This window comes from Ictalurus furcatus, chromosome 15, assembly GCF_023375685.1.
Source record: "Ictalurus furcatus strain D&B chromosome 15, Billie_1.0, whole genome shotgun sequence".
Taxonomy (NCBI): domain Eukaryota; kingdom Metazoa; phylum Chordata; class Actinopteri; order Siluriformes; family Ictaluridae; genus Ictalurus; species Ictalurus furcatus.
In genome coordinates, this window is record NC_071269.1 from 10,173,903 (window position 1) to 10,200,392 (window position 26,490).

Below are 26,490 nucleotides of genomic sequence, written 5' to 3' on the forward strand. Positions count from 1 at the left end.
TGACTCCATCAGCAGGGCTATGGCATGTGCACGCAGGTGAGCAGGCATGCTAGGATCTGATGGTTTTTTTTTTTAGAGTCAGTAGAAAGTTCTCCTTAGTGTCCTGAGTTATTGTAACTGTGACCTTAATTGGATTATTATAATATTGCATCAATGTTGTACTATTGTGAATGTTGTGTTGAGGTGTCTCTTTCTCTCTCTACACTACGGACACTTTGGACATGCCAATCAGCCTACCACGCATGTCTTTGGACTGGGGGAGGAAAGATGCAAACTCCGTGCACACAGGGCCACGGTGGGAATCGAACCCGCAACCCTGGAGGTGTGAGGTGAACGTGCTAACCACTAAACCACTGTGCGCCCTCTATGCTTGTCCTGTTTTATAAAAAGTGGTTATGTGGTTAATAAAAAGCATTGACTATTAAAATATACATGCTCAGTTTTTTTATTCAATTTTCCATTTTTTCTTTATTTTTCACTTAACCTGGCTGTGATTAAATGTAAAAATTCTAAACATAGTTTTAGTTATTCTTACTTTGTTAATGCTACTTTCAACAAGTGCAATTATTCTGTATATGCATTAATGATAATGTTGTGGTATACTGCAGGTACAAAGTAGGACCAAACTAATTTTATTATTTGTTAAGGACCCACAGAGCATGCCTGCAGTGCACATGGCCCAGATCTGTGGCCAGAGTATGTCCACAGTATGCCCACAGGGGCCTACAGTGGGCACACACAGGCTGTGGGTCCACAATGGGACAGCCCACACCAAGCCCAATGTGGGCATACTGTGGGCCTCATTGGTGCCCATTATGGGCCCACAGTTTGCCCAGAGTGTGGGGCCACTATGGACAGTCCACTGGGGCCCTGTTACCAGCATGAAATGCAAGGCACATGTGGGGCCCCGGTAGGACAACCCATACCCAGCCCAAAGTGGTCTGTGGGCATGTTGTGGGCCCGCAATGGGTCCCACTGACCTTCTGATCCCTTACTCTCCCCCAAGAGCACTTCGGTCATGTAATCAGCTTCTCTCAACCATCCTACGATGTCACTGTAAATCTAAGGGTGGTCAGGCCTTCTCTGCTGCAGCACCTAAACTATGGAACCGTCTACCCTTAAATTTGAGGTCTGCTCCTTCACTAGCCAGTTTTAAATCGGCTCCTAAATCTTGTTTGTTCTCTCTGGCTTTTGACCAAGTTTTTTTTTAAGGGTTTTATGTTGACATTTTCTGATTGTATTCTGTTTAACGTGTTTATATTTTGTATGCTGCATGTTTTCTTTTAATGCCTTCTTTTTATATGCTCAACGTTTTATTGTACAGCACTTTGGTGCAACTCTGTTGCTTTTAAATGTGCTCTAGAAATAAATTTTGACTTGACTTGATTTTGACACTGTGGGCCCACCCTACTAAGTTTAGGCAGCCCACACTCAGCCCACACTTTGGGCTGTCCCACTGGGGCCCTACCTGGGCTCCATATAGGGCCCATATGGGTAACACAGGTTTCTCCCATTTGGAGCCTACAGGAGTCTGCCTACATGGGTTGATGATGGGATAAGCTAGGTCTACCATTTTTGTCTGCTTGGGTTACCTTATTTTACAGTAACCCCTAAATACAAATATTACATTTAACCCACTACAGTCCACTAAGATGTAAAATGTATTGCTTCAATGAAAAGAAAAGTAGTTCATGTTTTACTTTATTAAGCAAGGTTTTAGTGGGAATAATTTGTATATAGCTATAATAACTTTTGACATCTGAAAATACTGAAGTATTCCAAAGACAAGACAAAACAAAAAAAAAAAGATTTGAATTGCTAGTTTTATTCTCAGTTCTTATCGTTTTGGTTATGGGGCACCAGAAATTCAGGAAAAATGGTATACTGTCTTTTAACAATAAAAAAGTGGCATGAACTCTGAGGGAGTTACCTACCTAGTGATGTTGGCTATCTGTTATTCTAACATGACAAGAAGCCAACTAATGTTTTGGTTAACATTATGTTGTGAAATCAGTGCATTTCTAATATATTTCAGTTTTGATATAATAATGTAGTTCTTACCTTGGGTACACTGACTGACAGCAGTCACCTCCGGAAAATTGACAGCACAATGACAGTGGTGCAAATGGAAAAGTCAGGGGGTGGGGGGTTGGAATTACTGTGTGACTCACAAGATCCCGAAAAAGTTTCACAAGATCTTACGATAGTCTTTCAAACTTTTTTTTCCCTCCATATCCGTGGGCTCTTGATCCTTTTAAAGAGCAGTAAATTGGGTAAAATTGCATGAGTGTTGGCACTTTTAGATTTAGATTAGATTCAAGTAGTTTAACTTACCAGATATAACATTTGAACATTAGTCCAAGTGTCAAAACAACAAGAACAATAAAAAATATATATATTTTCAACAGTGCGTATTTGTGTACTATCTCGGACCCATGTAATCAGCCTATATGGGACTGATTGTGTTTGAACTTGTCTAACCCATTTGGTAAACCAAAATGGGCCCCATTTGTGTTGCCCATTTTGAGCTCATGCATTCATGTCCCATTAGTGACCCAACTAGGAGCCACATGGGGAGCCCACCTGGGTTCCCCCATGTGGGACCTACTTGGTTGACCCAAGTGAACCCCAGATAAGATGCCCATTTTGGGCCCATGCCCATTCAGTACCTCTGTAGCCCGAGTGTAACCCATGTGGGGCCCACACAAGCATGTTGGCTGGGTAACTGTTTTTGCAGTTATTGGCAAACAAGGACATAGTAAGATTGCCATTGTATGACTAGATTAATTATATAAATAAAAAATTAGAAGGCATTATGTCTATACTTACAATGTCTTTTTGGCCCATGTTCCTAAAATTGGTGTTAGATTACTCAGTAGAGTCTAATATTCAATAATTATTAAAAACATTGAGATTTGCAAACAACACGGCCTCCACAGGACAATCACACCAAGTGGGGTGGAGCTTGATTTACAGGACTAATTGTAACCAAGAACTTGTTTCTTCAGGCCAATGTTATGAGGAGGTTATGCAAAGTTTCAGGTATGGTTGTTGAAAGTGGTGGAGATAATAATATATACATTCCAGTTAGCTGTTTCCCAGGAACCAAGAGTCTGATGGAGCTTAAATTTCGTGTGCTGAATTGTTCTGCTAATATGTAACTGGACTTTAATTTCTTTTGGTTTACTTCAAAAACATGGCCTCCTTCAGCCAAATGTCTTTCACATTTTATGCAATTTCAGACATTTCATTTGTCAGGAATCCTCACAAACCTTAAAAGTATGTTAATCTATGGAATCTTTATTGTTCTTTGTAACAATAATGAATTGGCCACTGCGGGCGATATTTGCAGAAGGGGCTTGGACCCTGATAATCACAGCTTGTTACTATATTTAACAGTTATATTTTGTTTCTCTTTGTTCTCCATTGCTGTGATCCAGAATGACCAATTCCTGGTGAGAGAAGATTACCTACCTGCTATTGGGAAATGACCTTAAAAGAAATTGTAGCCATCCACCCTCTTTATCTATATCCAGATCTTTCAGTCACTATATTTATGTTGAGCTTTGTCTTTCTTGATAAAAATATACATCAACAGCAATAACATTTAAAACCACTGATGAGTAAAGTGAATAACATTGATAATCTCATGACAATGGCATCTGTCAAGGGGTGGGATATATTAGGCATCAAGTGAACAGTCAGTTTTCGAAGTTGATGTGTAAGGATCTGAGCAACTTTGACAAGGGCCAAATTGTGATGGATAGATGACTGGGTGAGAGCATCTCTAAAATGGCAGGTCTTGCACGGTGTTCCCAGTATGCATTGGTTAGTACCTAACAAAAGTTCTCAGGGAAGGAAAACTGGTGAACTAGCATAAGGTCATGGGTGCCTGAGACTCATTGATGCATGTAGGAAGCGAAGGCTAACCCATCTGTTCGAATCCCAAGAAATAGCTAAGGTAGCACAAATTGCTGAAAAATGCTGGCTATGAAAGGTGTCAGAACACAGTGCATTGTAGCTTGTTGTGTATGGGGCTGTGTAGCTGCAGACCAGTCAGAGCGCCCATGCTGAGCTCTGTCCACTTCCGAAAGTGCCTACAATGGGCACACGAGTATCAAAAAAGGACCATAGAGCAACGGAAAAAGGTGGCCTGGTCTGATGAATCATGTTTTCTTTTCATGATCATGTGGATGACCAGGTGCATGTGTGTCGCTTACCTGGGGAAGAGATGGCACCAGGATGCACTATGGGAAGGCAAGTCTGGGAAGGCAAGTTGGTGGAGGCAGTATGATGCTCTGGGCAATGTTCTGCTGGGAAATCTTGGGTCCTGGCATTCATGTGGATATTACTTTGGCACGTACCATCCACCTAAACATTGTTGCAGACCAAATACACCCCTTCATGGTAGCAGTATTCCCTAATGGAAGGGACTACAGGTTGGCAGGATACAATGCATTTTTGCGATCACTCTAGATATGCAGACTTTAGAGAAAGAGCACTAACATCATGTTGCTTCTAATTAAAAAAGAGTCCACTGTAAAAAATAGTCCACCAATAGTACTCTGAGTTTTTACTGGGTAGCTGAATACTGAATATTGTTTTCTGTGCTTATTCTCCACTCCAGTCTGCTTGTCTATTTAATTCTTAGCTTTACACTCATGCCTACCCTTGCACCCTGACCCTCAGCTTTACATATGCAGAGAAAATCATTTCACTGTACTGTATATGTATACGACAATAAATGCTCTCTTTAAGTAACCATAGCTGTTATTTACTCTACTTATTTATGTACTGTAGGTGTGCATTTTGAGAGACAGTGCCTTTCTTTTAACCTCATTCTTGTTTACACAGGTTCACGAGACTGCTTGGAGTGTGTAGAAGTTGTACATGTTCCTCTAAGTCTTGGTCCTCCATGGATATTTTGGCCTTCCCTTATGGTTCAATGCTGGTTCTGGGTGCCATCTCTGCTGCCTCAGCCTTCGTTGTCACCATCCTCATTGTGCTGGTGTGTGTGGGGTGTCGCACGTAAGTGAAGACCAGTGGTAATAGAACATGACTAATAACTTTATGTTCAATGTAATACTGAATTATTTAAAAGATCAAAAGATGAATATGAGCTGATAGCTTAGAATTTCAGCTTTCATGATTTTTACATCTAGATATGTTCTGGTGGTGGTGGACAACCCAATTTTTAGGTGAGCAAAAGTATAAGAACAGATAGTCTTGTATATTTTGTGTATGAGCCTATTCGGTAGTGAAATTCATGTCAAATTTACATGTGATTTTAATAGTTTATTAATTATCAAAAATCTAAATGGTGTCCGTTACAGCTGACACTTAGTCGAACACTGTACAGTTGGTTGTGTGACTGTACGTCATTCCCTTCAAATGCTATTGAGCTTTAAATTATGGTATATTTTGTGTATGAGCCCATTCAGTAATGAAATACATGGCAATTTTTACATATGACTTAATAGTTTATTTTAATAAATATCAAAAATCTAAAAGGTGTCCGTTACAGCTGACACTTAGTCGAACACTTTACAGTTGGTTTTGTGACTGTAAGTCATTCCCTTCAAATGATATTGAGCTTTAAATTATGGTGTATATTTTGTGTATGAGCCCATTCGGTAGTGAAATTCATGTCAAATGTACATATGATTTAATAGTTTATTAAATATAAAAAAATATAAAAGGTGTGCTTTATATGGTCGTTCCCTTATGTGTCATCATTAGTCTCAGCTGTTTTGTTTTCACCCTTAATTACATTTATCATTTAAACCCCTCGTGTCTCTTTGTTCGGTGCAAAGTATTATGTGAGTTTTCCATGTACTTTCCATGTTTCCTTTTGTTCATAGTTTTGGTCTTATTCTCGACCTTGTTGTTTGATTCTTGTTTAGCCTTGTTTATGCCCGTTTGCCGATCGCTTGACCTTTTGCTTGTTTTTGACCACGTTATTGTCTCATGTTTTGGATTTGTCTGCCTCTCTTCAATAAAGCTGTTATCTGCACTTGCATCTGTCCTAAACCTTCATTATGTGACAGTTAGCAACCACCTTTTTCACTACACGTAAAATCTTCTTAAAAAAATCATGAGTCGGGTTTTACTGGTTCATTTTTTGTCATAGAATAAAACGTGAAAAAAATTTTGAGCTTGTGTTCACCACAGACCTTATTTCAGGCTTTTAACCAAAATCCCATTCAAAAACCCATTGATCTGGGACGATGGATCTGAAGGGAGAAAATGCTAACTCGTTTCCGGGTTTTGGCATTACAAAATGATGTCATCCCTATGCCACTCTATGGTGATTGGCAGTAAGTTTAGGAAGCGTTTGATTTGATATGCAGCTGAGTTTTCTATGAGCGGAGGACGAACTTTAAACGTCAATATCACAGTCGATCAGATCATGTTCATGTAATTGTGGACAGTCAAAACCGTAATCACGATCGATATTCAATTAATTGTGCAGCCCTATGTTAAATATAGGTGTGCAGCAATTATTGGCACCTCTATGAATTCATATGAGCAAAATATATTTGATGTATATTCCCATTGATATTTAAAAAAATTTAAGTACTAGGAGTTCAATCATGACTTCCTGTTTTACAGGGTATAAATATGAGGTAACACACAGACCAAATTCCCTTAGTCATTCATAACAATGGGTAAGACCAAGGAATATAGCTACGATGTGTTGCAAAAGGTTGTTGACCTTCACAAAATGTGACGTGGCTATAAGAAAATAGCCCAAGCATTGAAAATGCCCATTTCCACCATCAGGGCAATAATTAAGAAGTTCCGGTCAACTGGAAATGTTATGAATCAACCTGGAAGAGGACGCGTGTCTATAGTGTCTCAATGCACTGTGATGAGGATGGTTCGAGTGACCAAAAAATCTCCAAGGATCACAGCTGGAGAATTGTAGAGCTTAGTTGCATGTTATTGTCAGAAAGTCTCCAAAACTGCAATCCAAAGTCACCTATATCACCACAAGTTGTTTGGAAGGGCTTCAAGAAAAAAGCCTCTTCTCTCATCTAAAAACTCAAGCATCTTCAGTTTTCCAGACACTACTGGAACTTCAAATGGAATCGGGTTTTATGGTCAGATGAAACCAAAATAGATCTTTTTGGCAATGAACACCAGAGGTGGTTGTGGCGCACACAGAAAGGTAGCACCATGCCCATGTTTAAATATGGTGGTGGTTCTTTAATGTTTTGGGGCTGTTTTTCTGCCAGAGGACCCGGACATTTTGTTTGGATACACATGACATCATGGATTCTATCAAATATCAACAGATATTAAATGAAAACCTGACTGCCTCTGTCAGAAAGCTTAAAAATAGGCCATGGTTGGATCTTCCAGCAGGACAATGAGCCAAATCCAGGTCCTGCCATGACCATCCCAGTCCCCAGTCCCACCTCAAATTTGAACTATCTGGAGAGATTCTGTATGGAGGAATGGTCTCAGATCCCTTGCCATGTATTCTCCAACCTTATCAGGCATTATAGGAGAAGATTCAGAACTGTTATCTTGGCAAAGGGAGGTAGCACAAAATATTGACTAAAAGGCTGCCAATAATTGTTGCACGCCTATATTTAACAAAGTTAATTTTTTGGACCTGTGTTTTGTTTGCAGTTGTTTGATATCCATGAGAGCAGAGTATTTTTGTGAATTAAAAAAAGTTAAACAATAAAGACAATTTTCACAGCCTTCTTTGCTCATATTTACCAAGGGTGCCAATATTAGTGGAGGGCACTGTCATTTTGAACTTGAGTGTGAATGTGATTAGTTAATTATGAGCACAGTTACGTTCTCCATTATAAATTGTTGTGTACACGTTTACAACCAGGTTATTGTTCTTTCCTTTTCCCCTAAAACATTTCTTTTACATTCACTTTTTCATTCAATTGTTTTTCACTTGAATTTTGTTGGTTGATTTATCACATTAGAAGTGGAAAAGAGGTGGGATGGCCACACCCACAGATTCTTGGCTACATCTGAGTGTCTCTCATCTACTCTATTGGGCGGGCCCTCGAACAATAAAAAAAAAAGCTTCCACAGTAAGCCCTTGAAGGACAGGGGCTGTTGTGCTTTACAGCCAAAAACTTGGATGGTGATTACATTAGGTAAATGGCTCCTGATGATGATTCAGGGTTACAGACTACAGTTCTGCAACTGGTGCCCAGCATTTTCAGAACTGAAGGGATTTATATTCTGGGATCCCTTTCATCCCAACTACTTCACACTCAGAAGGGAAATGTTAAAATGAGTATTGGAGGTCCACTTTGATTTGCCAAGAGAACACCATTATCTGCAAATAACTGGAATATTACCTCTAACCCCCATACCAGACACCTCTTCAACCTTGGCTGCATCGTGATAGAGTCCAAAACCCAGCCTTCAACTTAAGACCAAGAATGTATACACAACGCTCACTGCATTCATACAGAGACCCAATTGCACAAAGTGGATCCAGATGTGCTCCATGCAAACTCTCCACTGGTGTCCCACATGGATTTGTTCTGGGTCCTCTTCTGTTCTCACTCTATACCCACTTTCTCAATGAGGGCATGACCTCACATGGTTTTTCATAACACTGCTATGCTATCCTCTCCTTTCCTCCCTCTGACACTCATGTTTCTGCACCAATCTCATCATTGATGGCTTTTCAACAGTGGAAACTTTATCCCTGGAGATGTATCCCTATGTCAATCTCTTGTGATCTCCCTGGACAACTCTCAGATTACACCATCTGGTCACACACAAGACTCACTCATGCAGGTTTCTTCTTTACAACATCATATGGATAAACAATCTCTATTCACAGAGGCCACACAAGTGCTTGATTAGTCTCTTGTTATTTCAAGACTGGACTACTGCAATTTGCTCATAACAGGTCTTCCACTGCATTCCATGCAACCCTTATATCCAGAATACAGCTGTATCTGCCCATTGCTTTGTTGCCTCCATTGATGTCCTGTAGCTGCCTGCGTCAGAATTTAAAAAATTGCTGTTTGCCACCAAATGGACCATCCTCCACCTATCTGAAGGCACTTATCTCTTTCATCTCACCTCTCTCATCAACAAGGCATTTTTACCCACGGGACTGCTGTGTAACTAGTTTCTACCCACTACTTTGTGTACTTTCTAGAAAAGGCAAATGACACCCAGATCTACCCATGTCCACCAACATTCTCCATCTACTTTGGGGGAGTTTGAGAAAATTCAGCTTCAGCCAAGCCAAGTTCAGCTGAAGAGATTTTGTCCAGTATTGTCATTGGTTATTTCTCGTATGTGTGTCATTGTTTTCAGCTGTCTTGTGTTTCACCCTGATTATGTTTGGCATTTAAACCCCTCGTGTCTCTTAGCACTTCACGTAGTATTGAGTATATTCACCATGCCAAGCCTTTTGTTCATGTTTCGTTTCATGGTTTTTGATCTTGCATCTAGTTTCTCATTTTGTGTTTTGCCTTGCCTAGTTTATGCCCGTTTGCCGATTGCCTGACCTTTTGCCTGTTTTTGGACCATGCTTTTGATTACCAATTTGGATTTGTCTGTCTGCCTCTCTCAAATAAAAGTCTTTAACTGCACTTGCATCCATCCTAACCTCTATTACGTAAAATACGTGACAAGTTTATTATGCAGGTTGAAAAGCAGTCCAAGTATTCATGACACAATTGCTCAGTATTACTGAGGTGTTATGAAGATAAAATAATTTATGGTATGCCTGAGTGTGTCACTGTTAAGACTATCAGATGAAAGAGCAAGATCTCTCAGCAAGAGTTTGTCTTTTAGCTGCCATCAGCAAGCTAGCTCTTACTGTGGATGCCTGATCAAGCAGCAGTGCCTGAAACTGTGCTTATATAAAAGGAATATAAATAGGCATCATAAACAAAAGATATCATACAGAATGAACTAGACACCTAACAGTTAGCTAGCTAAATATATAAGTTCTGGTTGTAGGAAAATGGTTGGTCCACTGCTTGCACTGGACTGTAGGCTGAATGTAGGGGCTTTCCTGAAATCTCTGTGCATCAGGGCTATTAGACTCAGCTAGCTAATGCTTGAACTTAGGGAATGATTACTTTTGGCGTATGTGAGCTGGCATATGACATATGAATGTCATGGTAATCCCAATAGCTCAGGACCATCTTATTTTTCTTCTCTGACTAAATAGTCATTTTTTTCATTGCCAACAAAAAGCCCTATGCACTGAAGCTATATGCTTGTATCTTTTCTACAATAGGGAAGAGGGTAAATTGAATGTGTTATCACTTGAACAGAATCAGGACTCACAAATTCTAGTCACTCAGCAATGATGATGGTGACAGAGCTGAAAGCCTTTTATACACTTTGGAGCACATATTACAGTATGCACATGTTAGGTATTTTAATGTTCACATGCAAGCATTGTCAGAGATGCACAAAGGTGGAGAAGGATCAAACAGAGGGAAGTGTGAAGGAAGTGAAACCCAATGAGGGGGTGTGAAAAATAAGAGAATGGCAGAGGTTTCCAGAGAGATATGGGTATATGGGAAAGATGGAGAGATGAAAGGAAGAGAGGAATATAGGGGTATGTTTCTCCCTTCTCTAATTTCTCTAGCTTTATGGAGCATGTTTCTCCCTACTCATATAAAAATATCATATTTTTTCTCTAGCGTTAACCATGTAATTTGCTCTTGCAGGAAAAGCAAAAGTAAACACAGCCATGCCAGTGTGGGGGACCAAAAGAGGGACATGGTGAGTTGTTAATTTATGCTGATAACAGGCATATGTTAAAGTATGACACACATGTACATGCACACATTAAAGATGTATGTGTTGCAGGGTATTCTTCGTCAGTCCAAGCTGAGTTCCATGAGTAAATCAGACACACGCCTGCATGAGATGCACCGACTGCCTTGCAATACAAATGGTGAGTGCAAAGTGTGTGCGAATTTGTATGTGTGTCAGAGACAGGGGTGTAATGTGATAAAATATTTTTAAAAGAATTTAAACTGGGCTGCTGGGAATTGTTATCTAATAATTTTTATTCATTCATAAACAATAACAAATAGCAATGTGCAGAGCATAACTTTATTCAACTCCTGAACTTGTACAGTTCCTCAGCTACTTCACTTGAGTTCATAACTGGCCTCAACCAAATGCCCTGTGGATCTTTCTGGTAAGCTTTGCATCAAATGTGACTGAGTATGCTAGGGAACTATCTTTCAAAACAACATCGAGCCTAATTTACCAAAGGTGGATTAATTCGTAAATCATTTGTACCGGCATTCACAACAGAAATTTATTTATGAAAGTCCTGTAATTTTGGGGCCAAAAAAAAAATTTGTATCCTATGCATGCTTGTGAGTGTGTGAATTGATTGGCCTCAAAATTGGGGTCACATCATTAATCAAGTAATCTGTGATCCATGTTTTAATTAAAGGTCAAGACAATTTTACTGTCCTCATATTTGTATACATGTACATAGTGGATGAACATACCTCTGGAATAACTGGTGCAATGTGCAAGTCACACAGAAGTATTGTACACAGGACTGTATAACATGCAAATTCTACAGGATGAAGAAGTGTAAGATGAGCAAAATATACCAAATAACAGATCCAGTACAATGACTAGCCCATTTACTGCTTTTGGTGAATAACAGATCTGTATTGTTGATAGGTGCTCCTAAGAATCGCCCAGCCAGCATGGACCTACTATTGCTGCAAAGTCACCGCTCGACCTCTGACCGCCTTCCAACCTCTAGCTGCCAGATGCCCTGCCTCCCCACTGGCTCTGAGAGTGAGGAGCGTGAACATCTGTCCCCAGAGGACGAAGGACTATATGAAAGGGTTGGTGTGTGGAGAGCTCCTCCCCCAGCTCCACTTCTGAATACAATACAAAGCCAATCAATTACTGAGAACAGACAAGGAGGAGGAGGAGGGGGAGTGGAGAATAGAGGACTGAATGAGGCAGGGCAAGCGGAAATGATGGCCGAGTATGCCTCTGTGAGGAAGGTGAGAAAGCTGGAGAGAGGAAGGAGGCAGGAAGGATCAGAGGAGGAAAATACATCAGCGTCATCCAAAACCATGGAACCTTTCCACATACCCAACTTCCCCAAGGTAAACACACAGATTCAGAGTGCCAAGAGTCAACTAGTTACACAATAATAGGATTTTGTTTATAATAGCTCAGGGAAGACCCAGGATTATTTCTTACATTTGGCGTGGGTATATTTGGGGACCCCTTAGGACCTAGACTCTATCAGAGATAGAGAAGTCTGGGCTGACCTCACTCTGTTGCCACAGTAAACTCTGTATGTTATTTCTCAGACCATGACCTGAATGAACCATCAACTTATCAGTTGGACCTTTTTGTTGTGATATAGAAGGGCTTTAAAGTTTGTATTAAGAACCAGTTGAGCAAGAATCTGGGGGTACAGTACTTGCATTTGCATTGTCTCTTTAGACAGGGATTCCCTTGTTGCATCATTATTCTGGAGGGGACTCCCAGCTGTGTTGATTTGTCAAAGATTTGGTCGGCTTTGGAGTGGCATCTTGGGAAATCAGTCAGGGATGGTGAATGGAGTGAAGGCGTACTCAGCAGAGTCTTGTAGGCAGATTGCAGAAGAACATTTAATGAGTGAATAGGTGGTTCACAGTGGTTCACAAAGGATGGAGTCAGGGGCTTTGCACCAACCAGTCTTGATGCGTCTCAGAGTCTCATGATGATGTTTCAGAGCAAATCTCCTCATGATGTTCAGTAGTGAGAACTTCTGAAGCGCTTGGTTGACGACAACTCCTGAGTGACTCCTAATGGATGGCTCAATTCGACTCCAAGATGCATCGGTGTCATAGGGTTTTAACCCTTTCTAACTGGGCTGACCTCAAATTGCTCAACATGGTCTTAGGGCGAGGTGTAAATTGCATTCTCTGCCTATTACATTAATCAGTCCATTGTCTCTGTAGTCATGTTTCACACTTTCATGAAGTGTGGATCAAACTTCATCAAACTTCAAACTTCATCAAACCCAAATATTAACACATTCTACTTAAATTTTCTTGCTCTCATCTTTCAGGAAATCATTCAATGAACACACACATAACAAACAAGACATATATTGGCTGTTCTTAATAGACTGATCAACCATAATAAGGCATGCTAAATAATCAAATGAGTAATTTCAACCTTGTGGCTATACCTATGATAAGTACAAAATAAATAATGGAAGAAAATAATCATTTGCAGTTATTAATGTATCATTTTCTTAGTCAGACTTTCCAGACAACTATTATAGTGTTCTAATGCAGTCTGTGGAAAATGAGAATTGTGGTGACAACATGGTGAACTATGTTTTCTTGTGGGGAAAGATCAAAGGTCTAAATCCATGACTCCAAAGGCCATATAATTGTCTATGGATTTTTTTATTAGGATACCTCTGTCAGGAGGAAACCTATTGTTCTCCTTCTCCTTCTTCTTCCTATTATCTCACTCAAGCTGCCACTGTTGGGCCCTTGAGCAAGGCCCTTAACCCTCTCTGCTCCAGGGGCGCCGTATCATGGCTGACCCTGTGCTCTGACCCCAGCTTCCTGACAGTGAATAATAAGTTTCACACACCAGCAGCTCCAGAAAGAAATGTGGAAATTATCTAAAACAGTGACAGGATCACTGAATCAGTGAGTTGAACTTGAGAATCAAATCGGTTCAATTCGGGCATGAATCATACAGACTGGTTTTGTCAACGGGATTCTCCAATTTATTGAAATGAACCGACTCAAACAAACGACTCACTCACGAATCGGACATCATTAAGAACAGTTCTCTCATAAACTCGGCAGATTTATACGATTGCATTCAATTTCGATCAATTCCACCAGTTCAGGTGAAGATTCTTGGCAATGTTGAGTAACAAATCTGAGAAATGGGTGAATGTAAGATAAAAAATATATTTATTGTGAATATCTGAACTATGCGTGCTCGGCTAAATGCTAGTGCACTCTGCTAGTGGATGTCTCCCTTCCTTCACAGTCCGCGCGCTCCAAAATTCTCACTGACTCCTCAGATCTTTTACCTGCGTGTGAGCTTGGGGCCAAACACTTGCATCCATGGCTTTCTGGAAAGGGTTGTCTGACTGTCTATTAGGCAGACATTTGGTGGCTGATTTGGCAACAACTAATGCTAACAAAAACAGTAAGTCCTCTCCAGAACCATGAAGCTTGGTTAATTTAGTTAATTTTGCTAATTATTATTATTAATTTTGTTTTACTGTGGCACACTGAAACTAGAGAATAGACTTGCACAAAATCCTTGTGTGTGTGAGCAAACTTGGCAATAAAGCTCATTCTGATTCTGATTGGCCAAACCATTTGGCCACTACAGGTCAGTGAAATTTTAGGCTATAGCATGTATATATGTACTAAAATGGCCATATTTTTTGATTGCAAAATCAAATTTCTTCGAACTTTACAATACATGGTCAGAAGGACACTACCTGGCTCAAATTGAGGCATAAAGTTGTGGTTGAAGAAAATATGAGAAAATGTACATATCCATTATTAAATAAAAAATATGATGCCTTTACTCATGTTCTAATGTTAACAACATGAAAGGCCATGGTTTGGGAATAGCTGCACACAAAATAAAGTCTTTATCTAAGTTTCAACAATTTAACCCTGCTTTTTAAACATTTTTGCATCCTAGCTAAATGTCAGATGAAAATGCTGACTTTTAGTGAGGTTAATTCAATTGACATTCTGTATCTGCCTCAAAATGTCAGTTTGATGCCCATCTAATCATCACTCCAATCTCACAGATATTATAAATAAACTAAAATCTGTAATATCAACTGTGTTCTCTTACATGATCATATTTCATGATCATGAATCACATCATGACTCAAAGGTTCCTGATTTTAGAAGAAGAAGAAGCTTTTATTTGTCACATATACATTACAACACAGTGAAATTCTTTTCTTCACATATCCCAGCTTGTTGGGAAGGTGGGGTCAGGGTCAGCCATGATACAGTGCACCTGGAGCAGAGAGGGTTAAGGGACTTGCTCATGGGCCGAACAGTGGTAGCTTGGCGGTGCTGGGGCTTGAACGCCCAACCTTCTGATCAGTAACCCAGAGCCTTAACCGTTGAGCCACCACATTGATACAATGGTCATATAAGAAAACACAGTTCATCTTACAGATTTCAGGAGCAGTGGGGTTAGATTCAAATAACTGTTTATCAGGCTGTAGGTCCTATGAAGCTAAAATATGTTTGATGCAGTCTCACTCAAATTAGCCTCTTTTGGCATATGTTTTGGAAAATAAAGTGTGGAAATGAATTTTTTAGCTTGATTCTTTTGCCTAAACTATCAAAAATTGCCTTTTGGATCATTTAGCCACACCCACACAAATTTTGCATAATATGTTAAACCTACTTTTGCAAACTAGATTTTTGGCCAGTCTTAACAGTATTGATGTGAAACTACTTGGGAGAGTGTGAACCTCAATAAAATATCAAATATCAAAACATGTTGACATTCATAAACAATATATCCACCATAGGTCAGTCAGTTCTTAGGAGATGGAGTTAATTTACTCAAATACCTGTACTTCATGATTGGTCATATGGATTTGAAACAAACTAGAAATACAGTTCAGTACAAAGTTCCTGCAAGAACTGTAAGGCCAATCAAGCTAGAATTTGTTAAGGTGTGCTAATCCACCATTGGCCAATCACCATTGGTTTTAGCAGGCAGTTGACAAGGTTCCCATTAAGCTATTGTCATGAAAATGTAATGGTAATTTCACAAAGGGACCTACTAGTAGCTGATACTGTGTCATATAATTGGCCACTGGAAGCATTACTCATATTCTTAGGCTAGTTCAACTAGCTGTTTCTCAGAAATCAAAAGTAAAATTGAGCCAAAAATTTGGTTTGGTGCATCAATCTGCTAATCTGTAACTGGATTTTTAATTATAATTGTATTTCATCAAAATCATGGCTGCCTTCAGACAGTCAGCTTTCAACATGAATGTTAAACAACTACCATTTATATAGCTATACCAGCTATCATTACAAAACTTCATAAGTATGTTGATCTAAGGTCTCTTTATGGTTCTATGTGTGCTCCGACCTGCAGATTGCTGTTTGCGGCTAAATTTCTTATTTTTATTCTGATTTGCCACTGAAATGAATCATGCAGACCAAACTGGAAAAAGTAAAAGAGATGCAAAACTTGGTCAACTGGTAGTACTCTATGTCCGAATACAGAGCCCAATCAGCTTGGTAGTGGCACTATAGTGCAAGTGTATATGTTTGTATGTCATCTCAAGAACCGTACTACATTCAAAATGATTTTTTGCTCTTATTCCTTGGCTTATTCCGAATTAAACTAGGCCCGGCACACTAATTTCTCTCAAGATGTATTTTTGCTCATTTGCATAATATGCAAAAAAAAAAAAAAAATTGTGAACTAGTCCTAGGATTTTGGCCAATCTTCACAAATTTGGTGTCAAATTACTAAGGGGAGTGTAATAGTAATTATGACATCTACTTGGAGCTATATTCTTTAAATATATGATTATATGCTTAAATATTTATTGCTTATGGGGCAGTGGTGGCTTAGTGATTAAGGCTCTGGGTTACTGATCGGAATGTCGGGGGTTCAAGCCTCAGCACTGCCAAGCTGTCACTGTTGGGCCCTTGAGCAAGGCCCTTAACCCTCTCTGCTCCAGGGGTGCCGTATCATGGCTGACCCTGCGCTCTGACCCCAGCTTCCTGACAGGCTGGGGTATGTGAAGAAAGCAATTTCACTGTGCTCTACTGTATATGTGACCAATAAAGACTCATTATCATTATTTTAATACAGTTGGGCAAATAGGTATGAGATCAGCACTCACTAATTCCTAGTTCCCTTTCCCTTTTCAAAATAATAATAATAATAATAATAATAATAATAATAAAACATAGCCATAAACGGTAGTGATCGGGGTCCAAGCACCTTTTACAAATATCACTTCCAGTGGCCAGCTCTTGCCAACAAAATTTTATGAGTATAAAATGTCTGAAATTGCATGAAATGTTACTGAAATGAAAGCTGATTGGCTGAAGACATATATGTTTTTGACATAACCCAGTGGAAATTAAAATCCAGTTACAGATTTTCAGAACAACTCAATAAACCAAATTTCAGCTCAGTCAGGATTTCGGTTTCAGAGAAACAGCTATTTGAACTTAACTCTGCCCCCTATTGACCTCAAACTTTGCATAACTCATAACATTCACCTGAAGATGCCTTTCATGTGAACGTACACAACCAGTCCTCAGTTAAAGCTGTTTAAGTAAATCAAGCTCCTACTTGTATTGATTGGCATGTGGAAACCATGTTGTTTGCAATTGCAACATGATTCATTATTGAGGATTAGACTGCTGAGTTTGACACCATATTTAAGAACACAGGTGAAAATTCCTAGGACTAGTTTGCAAAAATATATTTAGCATATTATGCAAATGTTCATAAAGTTCATACATTTATTTGGTGTAGTGCATAACATAAATGCTTGTTTGAGTATGCATAGGATATACTTTTTCTTATAAATCAGTGATTTTAAATATCAACCTCTGGTTGTAGACAGCAGATGAGCACAACAGTGTATAGGTATGTATATTTTTGAGTATGACATGTATGAATGTTCATATCTGTGTTTCTCCAAATTTTGTGTGTGTGTGCGCTCACACTTCTGCATGTCTTCCTGCTGCTACAAAGTTGTGCACCAATACAGATGCTGCCAAATGCTAAATGCATTTCATATTTTAGCCTGTGAATGGCTATGTGCAGATCTGTGTGCATGTGCAAATGCAGCACACAATAGGGTAATTATGTAAGAGGGCTTTTGGCAGGCTGCACTGTGTGTTTTGTGTTGAAGGTAGTAGAGAGGAAATGCTGAGGTGGAAACTGCTTCAGTCAGGGAAATAAATAGCCAGACACACAGCAAACGTTTATGCTTGTAAACTTTCATCACTGGCTCTGCATCCAAGTTCTAACCCCTACACCAAACACTGAATTTTATATGGTGTTAAAATAGTCATGGGTGAAAGTTCTTCATTACAGATATGTGGAAAAAGCTGTTGAGTATTTTGTGATAAACATGCTTCATGCATGTGTGTGTGTGTGTGTGTGTGTGTATGGAAGATGATAAGGAGATTGAAGGCAAGAATCACAGCATCTAATTGTCATTTTGTGTGTGTATGTGTTTGTACATAAAGAGATGGATATGAGCTATATTCTGTAAAACTCTCTGTCTGGCCACTAGGGGGCAGTGTCCATGGGTGATGGAGAGGAGTACATATGGAAGCCTCCTGACGAGAGCAACATTCTCTTTTTGAAGGGTCCATCACTGGAGAATGGCCACAACAATTCACACAAGACAGAGGTAAAAGCACAATGCTTTTCTGACATCTGAGACAGGGTGTTGTTAAGCTAATGTCTTCAGATTTTGATCAATGATCTATTTGGACTGCTGGCATTCTTGACCACTCATACACACACACACACATCCAAATATCTCAGGCCTTATGTGACCTGAACATATCCAAACATGTTTGTCTCTAATATATGACCCTCAGAGGTCAGAGTGGATGACTAATGTCTGATGTCCCACATGTTGCTGTTGCTGACTTTGTCTTTAATGTCTGTCTTGCACTGTCTATTTTCTGGCAGAGGTTGTTTACTTGGACAGGGAATAAGTGGTAATGGAGGCAGGAGATTGATTCATTCATTTCTAGTTCGCTTACCCTTTTCCTAACAACAACAATAAATAAAATAGCTATTTTAACTTATCCCCGCCCTCTATCGACATTCATTTCTCAAACTTTGCATACCTCATAACATTCACCTGAAGATGTCTTTCATGTGGACACATACAGCCAGTCCTCAGTTAAAGAAAATCAAGCTCCTAATAGTATTGATTGGCATGTGGAAACCATGTTGTTTGCAAATTTCAACATGATTTGAATAATTATCGAGGATTAAACTTTGAGTTGACACCAAGTTTGGGAACATAGGTGAAAAATTTCTAGGACTATTTTGCAAATATATATTAAGCATATTATGCAAAGGTTCCAAAATTTGCATATTTGTGTGGCTAAAAGGCCCAAAAGGCAGATTTTTATGTGTTCAGCCAAAGAATTATGAGGGGGAAAAATCACTATTAACCTTATTTTTAACTATTAACCTCTAGAGATATACTTGTTTTTCTGTGAAAAACTATGAATAGCATTTGAGTTAGCTGCATGATTTACTCTTATGTCCCTAGAAGACCCTATCATTCAAGTTTAAAGACAATAGGTCAATGTTTACCCTGCTTGGTGGAAACTGATTGGCTGATGGTGGCTATGTTTTGTAAGTAATCAGGTCATCACCAAAGGCTGACTTACAGATTAGCACTAGTATGCAGTCTACCAAATATTAGCTCAGTAGAACTTAGTTTCTAAGAAAGTGTCATTTGAACTTAACCCTGCCCGTATGTATTACCACAACTTATGCATATGATCTTAGAATGTTTGTTGTGTATACATTTCAGGTTTTGTACAAATCCATGCAACCAATTATGAATTAAAGCTGAGTAAATTAGGCTCCACCTCATAAGAATTGATTGGCATGTAACAGCCATATTGTGTATAAATGTCAGCCTGTTTTTGAAAATTGAGTTTCACAGAGTAGTTTGACAGATTTTTTTGAAGATCCGAAAATTCTAGGACTAGTTTGCAAAAGTAGGTTTAACGTATTATGCAAATTTTGACAGATTTGATCATTTGGGTGAAGCTAAATGTTCCGAAAGTCAATTTTGTATGACAATCAAGGTAAAAAGAAAAAAAAGCTATTTAAATATACACCTTATTTTCCAAGAGATATGCTTGATTTTTTATGCACAAACCTGAATAGTGCTCCCCAGTGAGCAATTTAAATGAGACTGCATTGGCTACTAGAGCAGAACATCAATGCATAATACCAAATTTCAGCTGGATCAGGCTGTTCTTTTTTCATCAGTTATTTGACCTGAGCTCTGACCCCTATTTATGTCCATGCCCCATACACTGCATATGACTTTATATTTTCATGCAAATCCATTAAAAAAAAAAAAAAATCAAGAGTTACAGTTGTTTGAGTAAATTAAGCTCCACCTTGTAAGAATTGATTGACATGTGGCTGCCATATTGTTTACAAATCTCAACATGTTTTCATAATTATTGAGGTTCACACTCTCCTGAAAATTTGACACCACATTTGAGAAAATAGGCCATTGGTTTGCACCATTAATTTTAAGGCAGAAGAAGAAGAAAAGAAATATCCTAACAATTACTTTTGCTGCTTGGACCCCTAATAAAAATAATAATAAGAAAAACTGAAACAATAGGCTTCCCAACACGAGATGCTTGGGTACCTAAAAATCCCAACAAATATAATAGTATTTGTAATAATAAAAATCAACTACACCAAAATTTGGCAGGTGGTAGCCATATTGTTAACAAATGTCAAGATGTTTTTGATAATTATTAATTAGTATATTTGATGATAAAATATCGGGCACTGTGGCTTAGTGGTAGCAGATTTGACTCGCACCTCCAGAGTTCGGGGTTCAATTCCCGCCTTTGCCCTGTGTGTGAAAATTGTTCTCCCTGTGTTTTGGGGGTTTCATCCAGATACTCCGGTTTCCTCCCCAATCCAAAGACATGCTTTGTGGGCTAATTGGCATCTCTAAATTGTCCGTAGTGTGAGTTCGTGTGCGATTGTGCCCTACAATGGGATGGCACCCAGTCCAGGGTGTCCCCTGCCTTGTGCCCCGAATCCCCTGAGACAGGCTCCAGACTCCCTGTGACCCTGTGTAGGATAATTGGTACAGAAAATTGATAGAATTAATGCTTGGACCCCTAATAAATTTGTGAGGCATCTGCATGACTATAGTCAGAGCCTGTCCTCCAATGCAGTCTCATACCAAGTTCTTCAGTTGGATTACTTGGAGGTTTCCCTTCATCTTCCTGCAATGTTTTACCCTCAGTGTCTCTTACTTAGTGGAAGCATTACTGTCCTCTAACTTCCTAGTTACCGGCTGTGGCTTAGGTCACTCATGGCTGACCTACTTCATCATGTGATCACCTCCACTGAGTTTTCACTCAGTTACACCTAGGCTACCAGGGAATAGGAATAGTGCTCATGCTTGGACATGCAGACTGATAGCTGTGGCATAGCACTTTAGGAGTGCTAGAACCCTAGCACAAGGGCCTTGTATGCTGGAAGTTCCTAGCAGTGTTTATAATGGAGCTAAGCACATGTTTGGAGTATCATTTTAGACAACATTTTTGACAGACGATCACCTCCCAGCAAGGGCTGGGAGAACTGCATACAGTAGTGCTAAGCTCATGCTGCATACTCAGATGACCAGGTGGTTCCTGAGTGACAATGTGGCTGAACCCTTGGATCCTGCTTAAGGTTATGTATCTCAACCCTGAGATCATTAGTTATTAGTTTGGAACAGTCCCTGTCTAAGCAGATTCTTGGGCCACTGGGTGATGGGTCATAACCACAACCTATGGATGGGCTAAAAGCTCAGTCCTACCATGAATGGCCACACCAGAAGGGATGTTTCATTGTCATGGACACTGCTGAGAGGCATGATGCTCCAGGAGTTCTGCACTGCTGAGCATGGCCATGCACCTGTCCAGATTTTATAAGATCAACCCCCAGTGGAGTGAGTGTGCTGATCATATTCGAACACCCTTCCAGTCAGTGCAGTCAGTGTGAGGTGATTCCTTGGGATCCCTGCTACATATGTCATAATACAATGTTAAATAACTCGACATAACCACCAGCTTGTCACTCAAAACCACTGAAGCCAAAATCTGTGAGAAAGTTCCAAAGGGAACAATGACCATTGATGATATTTTACCATTTTATAAGGTCACTGTGTGACTTTGTGGTAAAGGTCTTGACATGCATGTGCGCAAGACGGTATCCAGATGATAAAACACCACCCTTGGCAGTTATGTGGAGTTTGTACAACAGGATTACATATGTAAATGAAGCATATTCACATCCTTTTTTAAGTTTTGAAATTTCTGTTGACTCCCCCCACCCCCGCACAGCACAGTGCAGATCTACCTACTGGGTCAGTGCAATACTGCAGCAGCTTTGCTGTGGAAACAGCACATGCACCCAGGGAAGTGACACTTGCACTGAGGTGCTGCAGGAGATCTGAGAAATTCATCCAGGCATAAACAAACATTTTTGCCAATGCTGAGTCAAAACTCTGTCATGAATGGCTCCCCCTAGTGGAGCCAAATGGCAAACTGGGAAAACGAACAATCCTCTTAAGGCTTTCTCAACAGCTGCAGTTTTGTAAATTTGGAAACTTCTATCTGTTGACTCCCTCCACTCCCACACAGCAGAGTACACATCTCTCAACACAAAGCATGGTGGAGCCCATTTAACACAGGAAAAACACAGTGAGACAAATGCAAAAGGACTTGGTGAACTCTCTGTTCAGGGTTTATGCTTCGAGTAGGCAGTCTTATTTACAGGCTTATTTACAGCACACCACAACTTTCGCACAGTCATCTGACATAATTGTGTAAAAGTATTCTCTTCTCCCACCACCGTCCTTACACTGACAAACAAATGCCATAAAGGTCACTCTCTGACTGATCTGAATTCCTCACTACACGTTCTCATTACACATGCCATACACATTCACATGTCATTTGGCTTGAAGAGGCAAAGACTAAAACTGCAGTTTGAGATGTGTGTTCTCTCTGGTCAGCTCTTGCTGTAAAAGTTTAACAGGATTATCTGGCAGTTACGTAACACTGAAGCCAGTCCCAGAAGATAAGAGCATTTACATTGGCACGGTCTCTTAGTGTCAAAGTGGGTCATAATTGTGCTGTATGCAAGCAAATTTATTTAGCATACATTTCCCTGCAAGCTCAAACCACACACATGTACACAAACCACAGTACTTGTTTAGACTTGTTTATACAGGTCTAGATGGGATGGAGAGAATACTCAAACCAAAAGGATTATATGCATACGATAAAAGAAAGTGAACAAATGAAAACTTATTAGCAGGCTGCATGAGTATTAGTAATTTGGCTTACCAGGCAACCAACTTCATTAGTCAAATGGCCTACTTCCTCTCCAGGTGTTTCTGAAATTGCAGAAATCATTTTATGAATGTGTCTAGGAGGTTTTATTTCCTTTTTCCCAGACACAAGTGCTTCGCTCAGGACAGTTTGCATTATGCAATCTACTTTGACTGCCTGGCATCTGGCAGATCTTTGTGTTTCTTAGTCTGTGGTTTCTATCTCCTCAGATCTTTGAGACATACTCTACCATCTGTAAACCGTTGAAGAAAGAACATCCTGGGTCAGCACAGCAGATCAGTGAGGAACTATGCTCTGGAGAGAAGGGCTCTAAGGGACCTGTATCATGGCCATCAAGGGAGCACTGCTATGAGGCAGTGGGAGAGAAGACTTGGTCTAACGTGCTTGATTTGGACTCAGCCTATGCCACCATCAACCACATGCAAAAGAGAGAGCTGCTGTGCAATAGCACATTAAAGCCAAAGGAGAAGTCTTGTGGGCCTCTGCTGGGACCAGAGAGGGCACTGACCTGTGAGAACTTTTACGAGAGCATTGAGGATGTGAAACAGGGCACCAACCCCACAAACACCACCACCATCTTCACCTTTAATGATGGCATGGAGATGTATATCACAGGGCTATAGAGATCTTGGCTGGGTACACCTGAATTCAAAAGAAGTCCAAAAAATAGACTAGACTATAATGTGAGATGTCAACATAATTGCATACACACTTTATGGTGTAAAGCAGTGGAGATTCATATACACCCATCTGTAATATACATTTGATAAACACATACAGTGCATCTGGAAAGTATTCACAGCGCTTCAGTTTTTCCACATTTTGTTATGTTAGAGCCTTATTCCAAAATGGATTAAATTCATTATTTTCCTCAAAATTCTACAAACAATACCCTATAATGACAATGTGAAAGAAGTTTGTTTGAAGTCTTTGCAAATTTATTAAAAATAAAAAACAAAAAAAGCACATGTACATAAGTATTCACAGCCTGTGCGATGACATTCAAAATTGAGTTCAGGTGCGTCCTGTTTCCACTGATCATCCTTGAGATGTTTCTACGACTTGATTGGAGTCCACCTGTGGTAAATTCAGTTGATTGGACATGATTTGGAAAGGCACACACCTGTCTATATAAGGTCCCACAGTTAACAAATGCATGTCAGAGCACAAACCAAGCCATGAAGTCCAAGGAATTGTCTGGAGACCTCCAAGACAGGATTGTGTCGAGGCACAGATCTGGGGAAGGGTACAGAAACATTTCTGCAGCAATGAAGGTCCCAATGAGCACAGTGGCCTCCATCATCTGTAAATGGAAGAAGTCTGGAACCAGCAGGACTCTTCCTAGAGCTGGCCGCCCAGCCAAACTGAGTGATTGGGGGAGAAGGGCCTTAGTCAGGGAGGTGACCAAAAACCCGATGGTCACTCTGACAGAGCTCCAGCGTGTCTCTGTGGAGAGAGGAGAACCTTCCAGAAGAACATTCAAAGATGAATGCAGCAATGTACAGAGACATCCTTGATGAAAACCTGCTCCAGAGCGCTCTGGACCTCAGACTGGGGCGAAGATTCATCTTCCAACAGGACAACAACCCTAAGCACACAGCCAAGATAACAAAGGAGTGGCTACAGGACAACTCTATGAATGTGTTGAGTGGCCCAGCCAGAGCCCAGACTTGAACCCGATTGAACATCTCTGGAGAGATCTGTAAATGGCTGTGCACCAACGCTCCCCATCCAACCTGATGGAGGTTGAGAAGTCCTGCAAAGAAGAATGAGAGAAACTGCCCAAAAATAGGTGTGCCAAGCTTGTCGCATCATACTCAAAAAGACTTGAGGCTGTAATTGGTGCCAAAGGTGCTTCAACAAAGTATTGAGCAAAGGCTGTGAATACTTGTGTACATGTGCTTTTTTTTATGTGTTTTTTACATGTGTTTTTTATTTTTAATAAATTTGCAAAGATTTCAAACAAACTTCTTTCGTGTTGTCATTATGGGGTATTGTTTGTAGAATTTTGAGGAAAATAATGAATTTAATCCATTTTGGAATAAGGCTGTAACATAACAAAATGTGGAGAAAGTGAAGCGCTGTGAATACTTTCCGGATGCACTGTATATATGAATACAATATGTACTTGAGACAAGATATTATATTTTTGTTGTGAACGCATACTGTATGAATAACCACATACCAAGGTCATTCCATCTCAAGTGGTCCAATGCAGGTTACTTGACTGTTTTTAATTTTAATTACAATTTTTTGAGTGATTTACCTCTATGTATTGGCATTGCAAAATCATCAGTTTATTTTTATTTTACTTGGTTTAACTACGATGGCCATCTTTGTGTCATGGTACACAACAAATTTTGCTTATAAGGCTATTTACTTATGGAAACATGTATGGAAGTACAGTGTTCAGTTGTTTGTTTGTTTGTTTTTTTTCTTCAAATGAACAGTCATAAACAGAGCTATGGTGTTATTTGTCCTGTGAAAAGCAGAAAGTGACTGCAACCAACTTTGCAATTATTGGACCACTTGAGATAGAATGACCCACCACAGACTTATTCAGAATAACGGAATCAACCTTCACAGCTCCAAAAAAGCCTCTGAAAGACAAAGCAACAAATATGGCTTCTGCTTTGTTACAATCTCCATCGAAAGCATTGAGCTAATGCATGGCCTCACTTGATCTGTCTTTACCATTATTCTTCTTTAGTGTCACTCTTTTGTACCAATGCAGAAGGTCTTTTTGTTTATTGAAGGGTATTTATGGATTTTTAGATGTTATAGATAGCCGTGCATGTTTCTGTTGGTGTTTTTGTACCTCTGAGCAGACTTAAAAGCCATAAAGCAAATCATTGTTGAATACTATTGCAGTTTTTTCAACTTTCTTCTTTTTTTTTTTCAAATAACATGTATCCTCCACCCATTCCTTGGCAGGCAGAAAACCTAGATTTCAGTTGATGGAATGGTTTTTGCCCCACAGAGAAAGTGTCAGCCTCCTTTTTATGTCGCAGTCTGGACACTCATGAATTTCCTAGCAAAGTTTTTTTTAAAAACCTTTCTAGGAAATAGAAATAAGAGACAGAAAAGAGCACTTCATTAACACAGTAAGGCTCAACACATGTAGTGAGTGTTCTTAGTGGTATTGTTGACATTTGGGTTTATTGGGTCTGCATTACCAGTATGCAGGAGCACTGTGGTCTGATTGGCTTGTGCAGGGCTGAAGTCTATAATGGCTATGCATTTGGCAGGGTCCACATTCTATCCACAGGTGCCAGATCAGGACAATGGCCTCTGGTTTCTTTGGCTGCTGGCTGGTGTAAACAGCACTGCTCAACACAGGATAAGGTAAACC

General features: G+C 39.8%; 1 protein-coding gene across 3 annotated transcripts in view; it reads left to right on the forward strand.

The window, feature by feature from the left end:
* Window positions 1-26,036, forward strand: part of LOC128619248 (uncharacterized) — a 45,229-nt gene extending 19,193 nt beyond the window's left edge. The window contains exons 2-8 of one of the 3 annotated variants that reach the window (XM_053643270.1): window positions 4,855-5,028; window positions 5,163-5,198; window positions 10,689-10,743; window positions 10,831-10,918; window positions 11,671-12,110; window positions 18,296-18,415; window positions 23,348-26,036. In XM_053643270.1, the coding sequence (XP_053499245.1) occupies window positions 4,916-5,028; window positions 5,163-5,198; window positions 10,689-10,743; window positions 10,831-10,918; window positions 11,671-12,110; window positions 18,296-18,415; window positions 23,348-23,761 (1,266 nt within the window). In that variant the 5' untranslated portion in view covers window positions 4,855-4,915 and the 3' untranslated portion in view covers window positions 23,762-26,036. The remainder of the gene's footprint in view (window positions 1-4,854; window positions 5,029-5,162; window positions 5,199-10,688; window positions 10,744-10,830; window positions 10,919-11,670; window positions 12,111-18,295; window positions 18,416-23,347) is intronic. The other 2 variants (XM_053643273.1, XM_053643272.1) reach the window with 2 other exon arrangements.
* The last annotated feature ends 454 nt before the right edge of the window (window positions 26,037-26,490 follow it).